At 42.1% G+C, this 20,031-nt stretch overlaps 1 protein-coding gene across 4 annotated transcripts in view; it reads left to right on the forward strand.

Moving 5' to 3' along the window:
- The window catches only part of LOC137249756 (KH domain-containing, RNA-binding, signal transduction-associated protein 2-like), an 81,746-nt gene that overhangs the window by 37,642 nt on the left and 24,073 nt on the right, over positions 1 to 20,031 (forward strand). For all 4 annotated transcript variants that reach the window (XM_067781610.1, XM_067781609.1, XM_067781611.1 and 1 more), the window contains exons 3-5: positions 536 to 879; positions 945 to 1,022; positions 1,960 to 2,036. In XM_067781610.1, the coding sequence (XP_067637711.1) occupies positions 536 to 879; positions 945 to 1,022; positions 1,960 to 2,036 (499 nt within the window). The remainder of the gene's footprint in view (positions 1 to 535; positions 880 to 944; positions 1,023 to 1,959; positions 2,037 to 20,031) is intronic.

Genomic DNA, 20,031 nt, shown 5'->3' on the forward strand with positions numbered 1-20,031 from the left:
CCCCCTAAATGTTTGAGGAACTTGGGGTCGCCAGAGCCTCGGCTGTTAAGGAAACAGGATTCGCAACGGGTAGGTGAGGTTGACAATTGGGTTGGAGAAGCTATATGTTGCGCTGAAAACCTCTTGAAAGACACAACTCCATGAATCAATTTGGTATTTTAGTCGCCTCTTACGACAGGCATATCTGCCGCGGGTATATTCTAACGCGCTTTAAACCGATGGGGTTATTTAACAGGTGATCCAAGGGGTTTATTATTGTGAATGTTTTTTTTAAATGTATCAATTCACAATACTTGAATCCCTATCCAGGGTCCCATTCTAAATGGAATTGATTTTATCCTTTGAAACGCTGCACAACTCTAGTTATCAGGTTGGTCCTAGCTTAAGCTTGTATCAACTGGATAGCCTATTTCTTGTTGTTGCTTCCGATGTAATTAAAAAAGCGTTCTTTTGAAGGCTGTCTGCAGTAAATTATAGCTAGTGTTACTTTTATCTCTATAAATTATATTATTTTTAACTATCCCTCTTCCTCCAGTTTAATTTTACTGGAAAATTACTAGGCCCAAAGGGAAATTCATTGCGTCGCTTGCATGCAGAAACACAGTGCAAGATATTTATAAAAGGACGTGGGTCTATGCGTGACCGGAATAAAGAGGAGGAGCTACGACAGTCAAATGACCCTCGACATGCACATTTCCATCGTAATCTATTTATAGAAATAAGTACAGTAGCACCACCCGCCGAAGCGCATGCTCGTGTTGCATATGCATTGGCTGAATTACGTAAATATCTTACACCAGATAAAAATGATGACGTCTCACAAGAACAACTACGAGAACTGATGGAAATAGATCCGAAATCAGCACAATCATATTCAAAGTAAGAAGTAGTATCGATTATTTAGCAATTCAAAATTAAAAACAAAACTAAATCTATTTTTTTAGAACTGTGTTAGGTAAATATCCAACTAGAGGAGACTCCAAATTTATAAAGCTAATTAAAAGGAATGCGACCGAAGTCGAGTAAGTATGCCAATCAAAGTCATTTCCAGTTTATTTCTCTTCATATAAACTCCCTTAAAATTCGTCGCTTCATAAAAACAATAACAGCATGAAGTATTGTATTAGATATGTGTAAATATGTCAAAGAGCAAAACTATTTTTTTTTGCCATATTGTACATATGTGTAGACATAATCATTGATCTATTGATGTGCATACAAGTCACTGCTTAGCATCGGCTTAGAGATGATAGTATCCCTTAGTGTTGCTAATATTCGTCACAATATGTATCAAATATCGTTACTTTGAGCGTGGTCACGACAATTGAGTTGTAATTTTGTCAACTAGGCTTACAGTACTTTTGTAAAAATCTTTCTCACTAGTCTAGCTTTATTTGTTTGATTTAAAGTCGACAACAGACACAATCCGGTGGACTATTAAAGATAATTCCTTGCTAGTTTCACCCATCCTTCGTATTACTCGGACGGGCATGGCTTAATCAAGCATTTTTTTCGGTTCTGACTATTTTGATATAACGAAGGCTATATCTATCTTAATTCCTTTAAATTAAATTAAAAATTAGGGAATTAATTTGTAATGTATTTGTATACAAGAAAACGCTGAGTATAAAAATGGTATACAAAAAATGAAAAACAACATCAAAAACAACCTTATATCAATTTCACGCAGAGATCTGATAAGGATACGGCTTGTCTTTAGTTTAAGACGAAAACTATAAAAATGCGTACGATTTGTCCCGTACAAAACATTAAATGCTCCATGTATCGACTTTTACTCTTTGACTAATGAGTGCGGAGCTACAAACTAAAAGATGAACATTTTATTCTAAAATATGTTTTTTGTAATTAAATGATGAACATTTTATTCTAAAATATGTTTTTTGTAATTACCAACTTATATGCATTTTAATAGCACTTTGTCTTTCTTTCGGTTTACAGCATGGAAGAATCGGACGACGGATATGCGTATCACGGACGCTATCTAAGACGAGCAGTAGTATCACCATATGGCAAAGGTAAGATATTCCCACTTTTGTACTTTGTTTAAGCGTACAAGGTATTTTTTTATTAACTCTTTGGTTTTTAATGGCATTCTTAAATTTGGTTGCTTAAAAAAAAATCGATTTGTTAATAAACTTAATTCCGATAAAAAGAACTTCGCGTTTGTAGAAAATAACAAATATCAAAGGGCCATATACATTGTGGCCAGTATTGACAACTTGTCGCAAACTTGGCGATTTTTGGAAACCAGCAGCCGGATTCTGAACCTCACTTAGGCTGAATCTCCATTGCTAAATGCATCTTGGCGAATTTTGCGATTCCAGTGAAAGAAAATCTCCTGGCAAACTAGGTTTGCCTACATTCAAAAAGTGAGCCTCGTTTTTCTCTTCTCTGTACACCACTCTCGTCTACCCCATCGTCTATTTTTCTTTTTATTTTTGTCCGTCTCTTATTCCATTTATATCCATCCCACTCCAACTCTTGCTCCCACTCACACTCCAACTCTCACTCCCACTCCTGTTGCCACTGCACCCCCACTCATATTTGGCACCTTTATAATAACTTTTGGACACCGTCTTCAAATGATTGCGTGATATGTTCAGGGCGGAGAGAGTCTCATGGATATATTTTTGTGTGGACATCGAGTGCTCCAGCGAAACAGCGCGGTTGAGGAAAGTCCAAGTAAGGGGAAACATAGTCCAGGGTCTAATAAAGAAAGATAACGGAGAATGGTCACTTGATAGTGAGGAGTCCCTTCAGGTAGTTTTCAACACACATTTTCCATCGGGAAATAATTCAGGAGAGACAGCAGACAACACTTACACTTCGATCACGTAGCAGGTAGTGCGAGCTTGTTGACCGATACAAAGATCGAGTGGGCGGTGAATATTTTCTCTAACTTTAAATCGAAGGGCCCAGATGGTATATATGCCAGCAATATTACAAATTTTAAGTAGAGCAGTCGTGGAATAGATTAATAAATAATATTCGATTGGTGCATAAAACTGAACAATGTACCGCACTCTTGGAGAACGTATAGCGTCATAAATTACAGGAATAAACAGACCCTACAGGCTGCCAGATCACTGCAGCGTTTTTCAGACCGAATTAGTAGCCGTAACCAAAGCAGTAGAAACACTGGAAGAAAATAGCTTAAACAGCAGACGCGTCAACTTTTATATTGACAACCAATCAGCAGTTGAGGCAATAATCTCGCATAGCACAGGATCTAAAAGTGTGTGGGGCAGGGAGTAGCATACATCTATATGGTGTCCTAGGGCGAATGGGAATAGATGGAAATGAACGTCCCAATTAGATTGGGTGAGATAACGAGAAGGCGAGAGGTGCACATTATCGACCAAGCGGGATAGGCGCGGACCTGCGAAATGTCGAAGATCATGTGTAGTTCATACAACCTTACAGTAACAAAGTTGCTCCTATCATTAAAATAAGAGGGCCCTAGACTCATTACGGGTATTCTGACTGCCTTCTGGCGTCCCGTGCCTTTAAATTAGGCTTGGTCAGTGATAGCAGATGTAGGAAAAGCGGGTTACCACAATTTATCTGGGTGCTAATGGCATTTAGCGCGGTGGTAGTGCTATGGAGTTTTCTGAAGCCATGCTGATGAGGGGCTAGCTGCAAATTTGCTTGGAAATAAGGGAGCAAAATGGCTTCAAGCGTCTTTGCCACTGGCGGTAGGAGAGATATCGGCCGATACGACTCACCTATGTTAGCTGGTTTCCCAGGCTTTAGTAGGGGGGCCACCTTGGCAATTTTCCATTTCTCGGGTATGACAAAGGTGGAAAGAGACAGGTTGAAGACATGCGCTAAATATTTGAAACCCTCTTTCCCTAGGCTTTTAAGCATCGGCATGGCTCTGCCGTCTGGGCCCACTGCTTTGGATGGTTTAGCGCGACCAATGGCGTCCTCAACCTCTTTAGCGGTGATGGTGATTGGTGACGCGCTGAATTTGTGTTCATGTGCGTGTCTATTGGCTCTCCGTCTATCTTTGTCGACCGTAGGATGCATTATATATTGTCGGCAGAAAGCGCTCGCGCATTTTTTCGCATCCGACAGCACTTTGTCGCCAAAGGCGATGGAAACTTTGTCTTTGTGCTTAGTCGGATTCGATAGGGACTTTACGGTGAACCAAAGTTTACCCACACCGGTAGAGAGGTTACAACCTCTTAGGTGCTCCTCCCATTTCGCCCGCTTGTGTTCGTCCACAAGCAATCTGATGCGTTGGTTTATATCCCTTATTTGGGGGTCGCCTGGATCAAGCTGTCTTATAAGGTCACGTTCTCTCGCTAAGTTTGCGGCCTCCGCCGGGAAGTGGGGCCGGATTTCGGGAATTCTCCCGGCGGGAATGAAACGTGCCGAGGCGGATTCAATGACCTTACGGAAGGCACGCTCCCCTTGGTGGGCATCAGGCGGGATAGGGAGGGCAGCAAAGCGGTTGTTTGTAAAAGATTTATATTCTTCCCACTTTCCTTTTTTGAAATTTATGAAAGTGCGTTTTTCGGTGACGATGAAGTCGGTGGTACGCTCGAGCGAAATAAGTATGGGTGGTCGGATGCCAATGTTACCATCGGCTGCCAGTTGACGCAGTTTACGAGTTCTGCGCTCACGATTGAGGTCAGTACTCATGTTCATTGGTTGTGTGTACATATATATCTGACATTGCTACTCTAGTTTTGATCGTGTGTATACACTACATAAGTCCGTAGGATTACCAGAAGTTTGTTTAACGACAAAACTGAAAAACCTCTATCAAAAACCAGGACCTATGTTATAAAATGCAAATGGCAAACACTAGAAGCTTTCTAGGACCTATGCCTTTTGCTGATTCTAGATCTACATTTTGGTGAGCACGCAGCCGCAATTGTTCCGAGAATTCAGAGCCGTAACAAAATCCTCAAATCCCTCGCTGGCAGTACCTGGGGAAAAGATAAAGAAACGCTCATGACTACATACAAAGCAATTAGCCAACCGATTACGTGCTACGCGTCTCCCATATGGTCGCCAAGCCTAAAAATTACCCACTGGAAGAAACTACAGGCCTCCCAAAATACTGCTCTCAGAATCGCCACGGGCTGTCTTCTTATGTCCCCAGAACACCATCTGCATAATGAGGCGAGAATACTCCCCATCAGGGAGAGAAATGAGATGCTGACCAAACAGTTCCTGTTGAATACCCAGAAACCTGGACATCCCAACAGACATCTGATTGATGAACCAGCACCGCCTAGGGGCTTAAGGAGTCATCTCCGTAAGCATACATACATACATACATACATGTAAGGCGCGATAACCTCCGAAGAGATCTAAGGCTGAGCTTCTCTTCCAATTTGCGTCGTGCTCCTCTTGATTTTCCCTACAAATTGGCCGGACGGGACCTACATGTTTTATGCCGACTCCGAACGGCATCTGCAAGGCAGATGAGTTTTCACTGAGAGCTTTTCATGGCAGAAATACACCCGGAGCGCTTGCCAAACACTGCCTAGGGGCGACCCCGCTTAGAAAAATTTTCTTCTAATTGAAAAACCTTATTTCTAAAATTTTGATATTGCTTTGCCCGGGGTGCGAACCCAGAGCATACGGTGTGATAGGCGGAGCACGCTACCATCACACCACGGTGGCCGCCGTAAGCATTTTGAGGAAATACGGCACCTGAGAACCCAGCCGTATGAAGCGAAAAAACACAAGCAGGTCCTTGGTGAACTCCATAAACAGGCGTCGGACCTTTATGCCGGGAATTGCCCGGTGAATCAAGTACTTAAAGAAAAGTATCCAAAACTCGCGGAAGAGGAACGCATACTCCCCAGGGAAACGCGAGTCACTTTGGCTCAACTTCGTTCTGGATACTGTAACAGGTTAAACTCTTACCTATACAGAATCAACCCCGACATACAAAATGTATGCCCCGCTTGCAATGTGTCTCCACATGACACCAACCATCTCTTTAATTGTAATGTGGAACCAACGCCTCTAACACCCCTTTCCTTATGGTCCACCCCTGTTGAAACGGCAAGTTTCCTTGGACTCCCGTTAAAGGATATTGATGACAATTTGTGATCGGTCGCGGCGGGCGAGCATTGCTACAACAACAACAACAACAGTACTGACCTACTTCAGTGTACCCCCATTTAATTTGTTGCGTCCCTCCCACAAATTGCCATCCTCCCAGCAGCTTCCTGCAGCGGGACTGCTCCAGGAAGGTATCGAACCCAATCCGGGTCCGTCTCTTAACCCCGGTCCTGAGAAATGGTTTTGCTGCATCTGCCGGAAAAGAATCTTTAGGACGGTCATACTCTTTGTCAGTGTGTCTCGTGTAAGGGATGGTTGAATCGGACAGGTTGTTCTGAGCTAGATCCCAAAACCAGACGTCCACGTAACTTCTATAAATCTTTTGAGACGGAGACGCCCCCACACTATAACCGCACGGCGTTACCCAAATGATGGCCGCTGAGCGTGGGCGAAAAACGAACCCGAGTGAATTCGTTTTTGGACTTTTGCACTGGTCGTAAAATCTAGGTAGTGAAGAAAACTAAAATAAAGATTTTGAAATTGAAAGTCTTAAACTAAATTTGCGAAACTAAGAACGATGAAACATTTATTATAACCAAAAGTGTAACGTGAATTTAGAACAAAGAACGTTTATTAAATTAATAACAAAACAAGGACAAATAAAATTTACTTTAAATAAAAACCAACTAAATCTAAGCAAACATAAAAAAGGAGATTTATTGTTGCGTGTGGGTGCGGGTGTGCGCATTGGGCTGCATACCCACAAGCGTGAGTATATAAGTTACTTAAAAATAGTTGGCGTTAAAAAGCCAACCTTTCAACTCGTATGGTAGGAAGCTGTCACAGTTCGCCGGATATTTCAATCGTGAGCGCAGAACTCGTAAACTGCGTCAACTGGCAGCCGATGGTAACATTCGCATCCGACCACCTGCCTATACGAGCGTCCCGCCGACTTCATCGTCGCAGAAAAACGCACTTTCATTGACTTTAAAAAAGGAAAGTGAGACGAATACAAATCCTTTACAGACAATCGCTTTGCTGCCCTCCCTATCCCAACTGATGCCCGCCAAGGGGAGTGTGCTTTCCGCAAGGTCATTGAATCCGCCTCGGCTCGTTTCATTCCTGCCGGTAGAATTCCCGAAATTCGGCCCCACTTCCCTGCAGAGGCCGCAAGTTTAGCGAGAGAACGTGACCTTATAAGACAGCTCGGTCCCGGCGACCCCCAAATAAGGGACATAAACCAACGCGTCACGAACACAAGCGGGCGAAATGGGAGGAGCACCTAAGCGGTTGTAACCTCTCTGCCGGTGTAGGTAAACTTTGGTCCACTGTAAAGTCCCTATCGAATCCGTCTAGGCACAATGACAACAAAGTGCTGTCGGATGCGAAAAAATGCGCGAGCGCTTTCTGCCGACAACACATAATGCATTCTACGGTCGACAAAAATAGACGGAGGGCCAACAGACGAGCACGTAAACATAATTTCAGCGCGTCACCAATTACCATCACCGCCAAAGAGGTTGAGGATGCCATCGGTCATGCTAAACCATCCAAAGCAGTGGGCCCAGACGGCATAGCCATGCCGATGCTTAAAAGCCTAGGGAAAGAGGGTTTCAAATATTCAGCACATGTCTTCAACCTATCTCTTTCCACCTTTGTCATACCCGAAAAATGGAAAATGGCCAAGGTGGCCCCGCTACTAAAGCCTGGGAAACCAGCTAACATAGGAGAGTCATATCGCCCGATATCTCTCCTATCGCCAGTAGCCAAGACGCTTGAAGCCATTTTGCTCCCCCACTTCAAAGCAAATTTGCAGCTAGCCTGTCATCAGCATGGCTTTAGAAAACTCCATAGCACCACCACCGCGCTAAATGCCATTAGCACCCAGATAAATTGTGGTCTAAATCAGAAGCCCCACCATAGAACAGTACTCGTAGCGCTAGACCTAACAAAGGCTTTTGATACCGTCAATCATGGCACGTTACTGCAAGACTTGGAAGGGTCTACCCTTCCCCCATGTCTTAAAAGGTGGATCGCAAATTATCTGGGTGGTCGGCAGGCATCGGTGCAATTCAGAAACGAAATAGCAAAGGCAAGAAGAATTAAACAAGAGGTCCCTCAGGGTGGTGACCTATTCCCACTTTTGTTTAATTTTTACATATCAAAACTACCTTCGCCACCAGAAGGAGTTACTATCGTTTCTTACGCCGATGACTGCACAATAATGGCCACAGGCCCGGGCCCAAAGATCGATGAGCTTTGCAACAGAATAAACGGCTACCTTCCTGATCTCTCCAATTTTTTCGCCTCGCGAAACCTGGCATTATCACCGACTAAATCATTCGCGACCCTATTTACAACGTGGACGTCCCAAATGTCGACCATTTTGAACATCCACGTCGATGGCACTACGCTACCGACTGTCCTACGCCCCAAAAGCTTGGGTGTGACGTTTGATCAGAATCTACATTTTGGTGAGCACGCAGCCGCAATTGTTCCGAAAATCCAGAGCCGTAATAAAATCCGCAAATCCCATGCTGGCAGTACTTGGGGAAAAGACAAAGAAACGATCATTACCACATACAAAGCAATTGGCCAGCCGTTTGCGTGTTACGCGTCCCCTATATGGTCGCCAAGCCTAAAAACTACCCACTGGAAGAAGCCACAGGCCTGCCAAAATACTGCGCTCAGAACCGCCACGGGCTGTCTTCTTATGTCCCCAGAACACCATCTACATAATGAGGCGAGAATACTCCCCATCAAGGAGAGAAATGAGATGCTAACCAAACAGTTCCTGTTGAATACACAGAAACCTGGGCATCCCAACAGACATCTGATTGACGAGCCAGCACCGCCTAGGGACTTAAGGAGTCATCTCCGTAAGCATTTTGAGGAAATACGGCACCTGATAACTCAGCCGTATGAAGCAAAAAAAACACAAGCAGGTCCTTGGTGAATTCCACAAATAGGTGTCGGACCTTTATGCCGGGAATTGCCCGGTGAATCCAGTACTCGGGGAACAGTACCCAAAACTTGCGGAAGAGGAACGCATACTCCCCAGGGAAACGCGAGTCACTTTGGCTCAACTTCGTTCTGGATACTGTAACAGGTTAAACTCTTACATATCCAGAATCAACCCCGATATACAAAATGCATTGATACAACAACAACAACATAAGAACTACAAGAAATTAGTATACACAAATCCAAACAAAACACAAATGTATTTTCTAACTCAACAAACAGAAAAATTATTTCATTATGCAAACGAAATAATTTTTCAATCTCAAGGGCGATGGTGTAGTGTATACACACGATCAAAGCAGTAGCAATGTCAGATATATATGTACATAAATATAAATACTGACCTACTGCAATGCCATTGCTTGCATCGGAATGCAGTTAGACAATGAACATTTATAAATGTAAATATTTCTGCTTACCTAACGGAAATCTGATTGGTTGCCCTTCAAAGCATTTCCAAGCGTTGGAAGTCATGGGGAAACGAGACAAGTAAGGCTGAGTTAGAAACTAAATTTGTGTCACCAAAAATTGTATAAACAGATCAAGATTTTGAATAAAGAGACAGATTGAATATGAACATCAAACACATGATGCCTTTTTTTTTCTCTTAAAAACATTCCGGCAACTGTAGGAAGCCCAGAGATCCGCTCTCGAGCCTTATTCACCCTTTTTCGACGACCATCAGGTCACCACACTATGTGAGGTCCTCATGGGCCGGACAGTTCAACCTAACCTTACCGAACTCAGCAGTTAATTTTTATATATTGTCTCCATTGCATAATAATTTAATATATTCAAACTTTGCAATAAATGCATAAATGAGTGAAATTAAGAAATTAGGAATAATGCAAAAACTAGGAAAATATTACTTATGGTTCTAGTAACGAACTCAAAGCAAACTTCCACTAGTAATAATTGTTTTTGTTTTTATCGGCCTATTGATAAATCATTCAAGGTTCGAATCGAGCTCAAGGCCAGAACAATAATTTTTTTCTAATGATAATTATTGTTATTTTTTAATTTTTCTAAATTTGAAAAATTGTATTTTGTTTTTGAAATAGTAAGTAGAAAATTTTTCAGACAACCTGCCATAGCTGCGCAGATAGATCCATTTCGAAGGGTGCTAAGCCTTCATCATCAGCACGCTTTAGGCATGCTGCGCTAACCATTTAGCTATACAGCGGTGGTTTGTTTGTTCTGGCCTTGAGCTCGATTCGAACCTTGAATGCTCCACTAGTAAGTATAATTATATTCTAATATATCAGCTCACAAGAAAAATCCATTTTATTAATCAATATTATGAAAATAAAACACACTTTTATCCTTGTCCTATTTATTAATGAAAATAAGCAAACTTCACATTAAAGTAACGAAAAACATATTAGTTATTATTTAAAAACATTATTTGGCCGAAACTAACCTGCTCATAAAAATAGGTACAATTTTGATGAGATAGTAAGTATGAAAAAATATATGAAACAAAACTTTTCTTTTACACATTTAACATTTCTTAGCTAATAACCAGTATATCCACCTCCATTCTGAACTACTTTCCGATTCTTTTGAGCATGCTATTGATTAAAGTCTGGCAGGTTTCTACGGGTATCTCAAACCAAGTTTTTTGAACACATTCCCATAATTGGTCTTTGTTGGAGAAAGTTTGACCTCCCAATTTCTTTCTTAAATCTCCTGACTAGGCCACTTCAAAACATTAACATCATGGTCTTCAAAGGATTTCTTGACCAGCTTAGATGTGAAGTTTGCTTATTTTCATTAATAAATAGGACAAGGATTAAAGTGTGTTTTATTTTCATAATATTGATTAATAAAATGGATTTTTCTTGTTTTGAAATTGAAGGACTGCTGTGTAACTATTATTTTGAGAAGGTGTGTACATATACTTAATTGTGCGCAACACGTGTTATACTATAAAAACTGAACCAAAAAACTAGGAATGTAAAATGGGCAACTCACTCAATTCGGATAAATTCAACCAAACACCCCAATGCTTATGTGAGATAACTCAAAAATATTAAATTCCATGAACATATGTACCTAATCATGACTAGAAAAAATAGCAACGAAACACTGACAAATATCTCACATTCCCTTGTCAATAAAGCCTTCGTTACGGCAGTGAAATAGAAGAGTGTAAAAAACCCGAAGTGGTCAATACTAATTAAATCTAAAAATAATCTACAAGCCCACAAGCTAACATCATTATCAGCTTTAGACGACAATACTTTAATAAAAATTTCGGAATATAAAACCCTTAACCAAAAAAAAAGTAATTTTATGCAATGCCCTTAGAGGTCTTTTAGAAGATGACCTCGTAGAAACAAGTCTCATCACCATTACATTTAGTTCTAAAAATCTTCCCTCGGACATCAGAGTTGGCTACGAAAGATACAAGTACATCACCTTGCCATTATATCATAAAGCAAAGATTTGCAAAAGCGAAAAAATTGTCCAACTCCAATAACTATCACGTCAATGATGAAATGCACCAACGAAGAAGCCTGCATAAATCGCATCAGACAAAATCTACAACCTGACCACACAGCTATCGACAAAATGTCCAATCTTTTTTGTTGTAGCGATAAGGACACTGCCCGAAGGCGCTGGGGAGTGTTATCGATGTTGATATTCTTTTGCCGGATGCAGATCCGGTACGTTCCGGTAACAAGAACCATAAAGGTACTAGCCCGACCATCTCGGGAACGATTTGGTATGACCACATGAAACCTTCTAGGCCAGACCGCCCTCCCACCCTCTCGATCCATCAGGAGTTCGTGGTCCCCAGAGCATCGGCTGTTGTTCACAGTTGGGTTGGAGAAGCTATATATAGCGCTGGCAACCCCTTGACAGGGTTGCGCTACACAACCCCTTGAATCAATTTGGTATTTAAGTCGCCTCTTCCGACAGGCATCATACCTACCGCTGGTATATTCTAAGCCCAACTGGGGCGTCGCCGTTTTACTCTTACTGTTGTTGTTGTTGTAGCAGTGCTTCGCCCCACCTAATAGATGCGATCGATCACAAATTGTCATCAATAACCTCTAACGGGAGTCCAAGGAAACTTGCTGTTTCAACAGGGGTGGACCATAATGAAAGGGGTGTTAGAGGCGTTGGTTCCACATTACAATTAAAAAGATGGTTGGTGTCATGTGGGGACACATTGCAAGCGTGGCATACATTTTGTATGTCGGGGTTGATTCTGGATAGGTAAGAGTTTAGCCTGTTACAGTATCCAGAACGAAGTTGAGCAAGAGTGACTCGTGTTTTCCTGGGGAGTATGCGTTCCGCTTCCGCAAGTTTTGAGTACTGAATTCACCGGGCAATTCCTGACATAAAGGTCCGACGCCTGTTTGTGGAGTTCACTGAGGACCTGCTTGTGTTTTTTTGCTCCGTAATGCTTACGGAGATGACTCCTTAAGCCCCTGGGCGGTGTTGGCTCATCAATCAGATGTCTGTTGGGATGCCCAGGTTTCTGGGTATTCAACAGGAACTGTTTGGTTAGCATCTCATTTCTCTCCCTGATGGGGAGTATTCTCGCCTCGTTATGTAGATGGTGTTCTGGGGACATAAGAAGACAGCCCGTGGCGGTTCTGAGAGCAGTATTTTGGCAGGCCTGTAGCTTCTTCCATTGTGTAGATTTTGGGCGACCATATAGGAAACGCGTGGCATGCAATCGGCTGGCCAATTGCTTTGTAAGTGGTAATGACCTTTTCTTTGTCTTTTCCCCAAGTCCTGCAGCAAGAGGTTTGAGGTTTTTATTACGGCTCTGTATTTTCGGAACAATTGCGGCTGCATGCTCACCAAAATGTAGATCCTGATTAAAGGTCACACACAAGATTTTGGGGTGTAGGACAATCGGCAACGTAGTGCCATCGACGTGGATGTTTAAAATGAAATGAAAAAATAACGAATATGCAAATGAAGTCGCCAAAAGAGCTACAACTTCACCAGTACATACTATAAAAAACTTAAACACATTGACGTGAATAAATTCCAAAAAAGAAAAATACTCTAACCAAAAGGCCGCACCACAAATCTGGAAACGAACATCCACATGGTACAAATTAAATAATATAAACAGAACTAGTGTAATCCAGTTCCCAAACACAAGTACCCACCAAGCCCTAAACCCGACTAGACTTCGCAAAGTATACAAGAATACGACTTGGACACACAAAGATCTCACATCAAAACATACCCAACTACAACCATAGCTACACTAGTACTTACTGTAGAAACATCACCCCACTAACAATAAATCATATCCTCCTCGAATGCCCATCCTTTTATTTTTCTAGAAACCAGACATACTTCAGTCTTAATCCAATTCACTTCCTTAGTAATCCCTCAATACATAATATAGAAACAGTAATAAAATTCTTAAAAATTACAGGACATTTAAAAAAATTATATATATACAACTATAAATATTTACAAGACTGAATACAAAATTACAAAATGAAATAATGAAATGTAAATACTGTAACGAATTTAGGGGATTTCTGATTATCTTCTGTTAACGTTCGAATCGCTGAACTGTTGAATAAATAACTCCAATATTCAGTATGACAAAATGGTCCTTATTTACAACTTTAGTTCACAATTATCACGTAATTCACAAACGCGTGTTTAAATCGAACTGATTCGTTATTCCTCAGCTTGCGCTGCTTTTGTACTCTCTGTTGCCTCGTTCGCACATTTCTCCTAAGGTCTAGGCTTTTCACCAACATGCCTTTCGGAACAGTTGTATCCCATACTTGGTTATTTTGCTATATGCTTGTGTATATGTGAGTAACAACTTCTGCTCTTAGCTGATGAATACATATGAAATAATCTCTTTGCTTCAAGCTGCTGGTTATGTGTGTGGAATATTCTGGGTTGCCTTGTACATAAGTGTGTCAGATAAGATATCTGGATGTGTTTGTGCGTCTCTTCTCCGCTGCGTGTACGTACATGTGTGTAGACATAATGATTGCTTTATTGATGTGCATACAAGTCACTGCTTAGCATCGGCTTAGAGATGATAGTATCCCTTAGTGTTGCTAATATTCGTTACACTGCCTTCCATCTAAGCCTGATAGTCCCGATCAGACAAATCTCTCGATCTAACCGCTGCTAGCCTCTCCAAATGAACCACCCTTCTGTTTCGTGGTTTCCCAATTGTTTGTATGCTGTAGATGACATCACTGATCCTCTTCACAACTCTGTACGGGCCTTCCCAACTGCACCAAACTTCGGATGGAACACCTTTCCGCCGGTGAGGGTTGTATAGCAATCTCCCTCCCGGAAACCTTCCGAATTATTGTTCTTGTCGTACCTGTGTTTCATCTTACTACTCATTACCCTGGGCCGTTCCCTCACACTCTGTTCTTTGACCAATGAAGAACTACTTCGCAGAGCTTGATCTTGAGGGATTGACTTTGCATCATCAGTATCGTCTTGACGTTTCACAACAGTAGTGCGCGATGGCTTGAAACCACCCTTGCATCCTCTCTGGAAAATTCTTTCAGTCGTTTTACTGCGTCCATTAGGGTTTGTCAATGCCAGTGTTTCTCTCGCAGGTACTTTTGATTTCGCTTTATTTGGCCCATTCGATCCGTCAACCTTTACCTTTGAACTTTCGTGCTCTTTGTCGAGTCTTCTCCACCAGTACTCGATTACTGCTTAACCCTTTCTCCAAACTAAAGTTAAGTGGTATATCCTGGCTCTTATAGCGCATAATCTTTCTCCACATATCGATCCTGATGTCATGGTCAACTAAGAAGTCCACTCCCAATATGACTTCATCAACAATCTCCGACACAATGAATTTGTGTAGAACCATGACCTTTCCAATTAATACCTCACATACCACTTCTCCTTGGACTTGGTTATAATCGCCAGTGACCGTACGCAGCCTGTAATGGCTTTACTCTCCTATTGACCAAATCAGATCGAATTAAGGAATGAGATGCCCCCGTATATACAGTCAGTACACGTTCTTTGTCATCCGCATTTCCTCTGACGGTAAGACTGCTCGATTTTCTTCCAATCTGCGACACATATATCACAGGACATTCAATAGCTGGAGCTAGCTCTCGATCTCTACATCTTACTCGCTCTTGCTCATCCCCTCCAGCTTTCTTATTAAGACCACCCATGCTGTTGAAACCACTAGGATCTAGATCGCAATTACGTGCAATGTGACCGGGTTTCCCGCATTTGAAGCATTTGATAACTCTTTCACTCCGCTTTTGCGATCCTTTCAGCGCCTCCAATATTGTGTTCACCCTTTCCACCTCCACACGGCGTGCTTTGAACGCTGGGTTACACAGAAGCGATGCTGTTTCCTGAATCAGAGCATGTGATACCGTTTCTGTGAATGTAGGTTTTGGGTCTACGATGTTGCTCGCTTCGTTTCGATATCCCGTATTCCATTAATAAAGCTCTGGATTTTTACCCTTTCGGTATATTCCACGAGTGTGTCCGCATTCGCTAAATGTGCCAGCCTTTCAACATCCGACGCAAACTCTTGCAATGTTTCACCAGGCCTCTGGAAGCGGTTCAGTAACTCCATTTGGTATATCTGTCTCCTGTGTTCGCTTCCGTATCGCCGTTCTACAGCAGCCATCAAAGCTTCATAACTGTTACGTTCGTACTCTGGGATGGTCTGTAATATCTCAGCAACTGGTCCTTTTAAAGCCACAAACAATGCAGCAACTTTATCTTCAGCATTCCAGTTGTTCGCTGCTGACTTCTTCTCAAATTGGAGCTTAAATATCTGGAATGGAACATAACCATTAACCGTTGGCGATTTTACCTTCAGAGTAGACGTTGGAGTGATTGGGCGGTTCAATTGTAACTCCTGAATCCGATCTTTCAAAGCATCCATCTCGGCCTCCACTTTATCCTGCCGTGCCTATACTGTTGCTGCCTTTTATACTCTGTGATTTCTCGTTCGCATACTTCTAGGCGCTTCCATTTCTAGAATTTACTAGTTGGTTATCAGCTATAAAATTACTACGTTTATAGCTTCTCATATGCGCGTGTATATGTGAGCACAATTATAATTGCATCCTGTTTTTTTTTTTGTTTTTTGCGGGGAGGCTGAAAAATGCCGAATGCACCATAATTGCTGCCGTCGCAGCAACCGTGTGTCCGAGACTAAAAAACAGCCCCGTTCTGGAACCGTCGCTTACCCCAGCACCACTTTCGCATTACTTCAGGGTGGCGTTCCATATTTCTCATTTTTTAAGAGCCTACTGTTGTCCCTGCGTCCAGGTTCCCGCTATTTGCTATGAGTGTCCATTTAATCGGCGCTGCTTCGCATGCGCATTTCTCTGCCATTTTGCTCACTCTTTCCTATTGCACATATGTGATACTAAATTTCTCGTGGTAGGTTCCTCCCCAAAGACTCCATGCAAGGTGAGTCTTTCTTCGTGGAAACGGGGGCAGTGGAACATGACGTGTTCTGCGTTTTCTAACTCCGTGGTACACATTGGGCAATGAGGATCTTCCTCTATCCTACGCTACTCTTTAAAACCGCCATGTCCACTCATTATCTGCGTGAGATGGTAGATCAGTTCGCCGTGCTTTCGCTCATTCCATTGAGCTACGTTCCAAACTAGTGTGAAAGTCCAACGCCCTTTGTTCGAGGCCTCCCACCGTTCTTGCCACTTAGCTATTGTTCGTGTCCTTGCTCTTTTCTTGTCTTCTTCAGATGGTCGCTCGATATTAGTGTTATACAGATCGGCCATTTCGCTTGCCAGTAAGTCCACTGAGATTTCCCGGGTTAGAACCAGGATCGCGTCGTCGGACACCGTCCGATAAGCACTTGCTATTCTTAAAGAAGCAAGTCGGTACGCTGCTAATATATATTTTTGATGGTTCTGTTTAGATCCATACCACACTGGTGCTGCGTATAGTATTATTGAGCTGGTTACTGTGGACAATAGCTGACATGTAGCTTCGCTCGGACCACCAATGTTAGGCATTATTCGCATAAGTGATCCATTAACTTTGGTAATTTTCTCCCCCACCGCTCTGAAGTGCTCTTTGAAAGTTAACTTAGAGTCAATGTGCACTCCTAAGTATTTTAAGGAATCCTTTGAGGTGATTTGATGATCCCCGACAGTTAAGACTAACTCGTTCGCCGACCGTTTGGAGCTTACTAATACCACTTCCGTCTTTAGGCTAGCCAACTCTAGTCCCGTATTGGTCAGCCATTCCTTTATTCTTGCTACGGCGTCATTACATAATGCTTGAAGCAGGTCAAGTTTCTTGGCCACTACTACCACTGCAATATCATCAGCATATCCCACAATTTGCGTGTTTTCTGGTAGATCAATCTTTAGCACCCCGTCATACATTACATTCCAAAGCGTTGGACCGAGAACAGATCCCTGTGGGACGCCTCCTGTGATTTTGTACTATTTTGCTCCTTGATCTGTGTCAAAGAGAAGTACTCTGTCTTTAAGATAGCTACCTATTATTCTGCGTAGGTAAGCTGGAGTGCCGAAGTTTTGCAGCGCTGCCATTATCTGCATCCAGTTCGCAGTGTTAAAAGCATTCTTGATGTCCAACATAATCAGTGCACAGAACTTCCTTTTATTTTGGCCTCCAGAGATAGCTACTCTAGCTATATTGACGACTGTTTGTATTGCATCTACGGTGCATCTTGATTTGCGAAATCCATATTGACTATTCGATAAGCCACCTGGTCTTTCTAGAGTCAGCTATAGGCGCTCACTAATTATACGCTCGAAAATCTTCCCTAGGGAATCCAGCATACAAAGTGGCCTATATGAGGATGGTTGGTCCGGCTGTTTACCACGTTTCAGCAATAGGACAAGTCTTTGTCGTTTCCACGGGCGAGGGAACACGCCTTCTTGCATACAGGTATTAAAAAGATCAGTAAATAATGTAGCCCTAGTTGTGATCGCGGCTTTAAGGGCTATGTTTGGTACTTCGTCGGGTCCTGGGGATTTGTTATCAGCAACTCTTTTTGCAGCTTCCAGCACCTTTTGCTCCGGAATTTCCGTACTTTCTAGATCGTCGCTTGGATAAGTCCAGCGATCTTGCGCCGGGAAAAGTGTTTCAACAATAATATTCATCAGTATCGGGCACGTAGGTTGCTGTGATATCGGTCCTTTAACTTTGGCCATCACAGTTCTGTAGGCTGATCCCCAAGGATCTAGGTCGACATTATCCAGCAGTTCCCTAAAGCATAGCTTCTTGCTCTTTTTTATGGCATTTTTAAGTGCCTTTCTTTGTGCGACATAGGTGCTGTGTAACTCCCCATATCGTGGTGATGAGCGTGCCCTCTGCGCTATTCTTCGTGCTTTGTGACATTTTCTACGCTCTTCCGCAATTTCGTCATTCCACCAATATACCGGAGTGCGCTGTGTTTTTCCGCGACTTCTGGGCATGGCAGCATCACATGCCATACATAGCAACTTAGTGATTTGAACCGACTGGTCTTCCGCATGCGATTCTCGTACTATAACGTCCTTCCAGATAATGTCAAATATTTGTGGGTCGAAAAGGTGCTGTTTCCATTTCCTACATTGTCGATGTCTTGCTGCTACCGTTCGTGGAGTTTCGAGCAGCTCTACGCTAATAGCTTTATGGTCGCTGTGTGTGTAGACGTTGCTTATGGACCATTTTGCTCGTCTTGCTATTTCGCTGCTAGCGAAGGTGAGATCTATAACGGATCGTATGGTACCTGTATCAAAGGTATATATCCCTGGTTCATTTAGGAGTTCTAGCCTCAAAGAAGTAAGGCTTTCGAGAAGAACTCTCCCTCTTTCGTTGGTTCGTCTACTTCCCCACACAGATGACCATACATTGAAGTCTCCACACACTAAAATCGGGTGTTTACCTCGTGCTTCAATGGTGATCCCGTATATAATGTCTTCGAACTCGGCGATGGTCATGCTCGGAGGGGCATAGCAACTGAAGACGTATATAATTGCATACTATAATTGCATTTCTGCATGTGTTTGTGCGTCTCTTCTCCGCTGCGTGTACGTACATGTGTGTAGACATAATGATTGATTTATTGATGTGCATATAAGTCACTGCTTAGCATCGGCTTAGAGATGATAGTATCCCTTAGTGTTGCTCATATTCGTCACAGTAATATTATGGAGAACGAACGATCGAGCGACACTGGCGCCATCTGATATGAAAAAGTAGCCTACTCTCAAACTTTGTTGCAAGCAAAGCATAAGAAGAAGAATTTGCCATTTGGTTTGGCTAAGGGTGCTTTCACACTTTGCAAGTGAAATTATTTCCCCACTCGTTGGTAACTTTTCTAAAATTTTTTCGCAATTAAAAACTGCAATATAACAAATGAATACGACACAAAATATACAAGTATTTTCGTTGTATAGGGAGAATGTTTAAAACAGTGCTTCGCGAAATTTTATATGTGAATGGGCAAGGCGAAATAAACTTCAATTGCCAAGTCTGAAGTTGCTTCATATTATACTGGAATGCATAAGCTTGTATAAAAACGCATTTATATGAAAATTTTCATTGTGCCCCGGCCGTAAGTGTGGATGCTTGCCTTTTTTTTTTTTTGTTGTTGTGATTATTTACCAACATTATAGTGATGCTAATATTCGCCACAATACACACCTACAAGAAAATTTAAATTAGCTTAAGGCCACAGTGGCTATAGCTCTTAGACTACTTAATTTGTAATTTGAATTAAAAGTAACAGTTTTGTTTAACAATAATTATTTTTCATGTTCCGATTTGTTTGAAATTTGGTACAGAGTCACTGCTATGGCTACGAGAATATTCGAGAAACTTTTCTTTCACAAATCTGATTTGTGGTATGATTTGCTTGAAATTTCGTACCCCTTTTGTTAAGTTAGTATTTGAGAAACTTTCCTTTTCGAGAAGTTGACCAGGGGTCGACTAATATAAAAAAGCTCATGTATGGGGCGATTTTTT

The sequence above is a fragment of the Eurosta solidaginis genome, chromosome 4 (assembly GCF_040869045.1).
Source record: "Eurosta solidaginis isolate ZX-2024a chromosome 4, ASM4086904v1, whole genome shotgun sequence".
Classification (NCBI taxonomy): domain Eukaryota; kingdom Metazoa; phylum Arthropoda; class Insecta; order Diptera; family Tephritidae; genus Eurosta; species Eurosta solidaginis.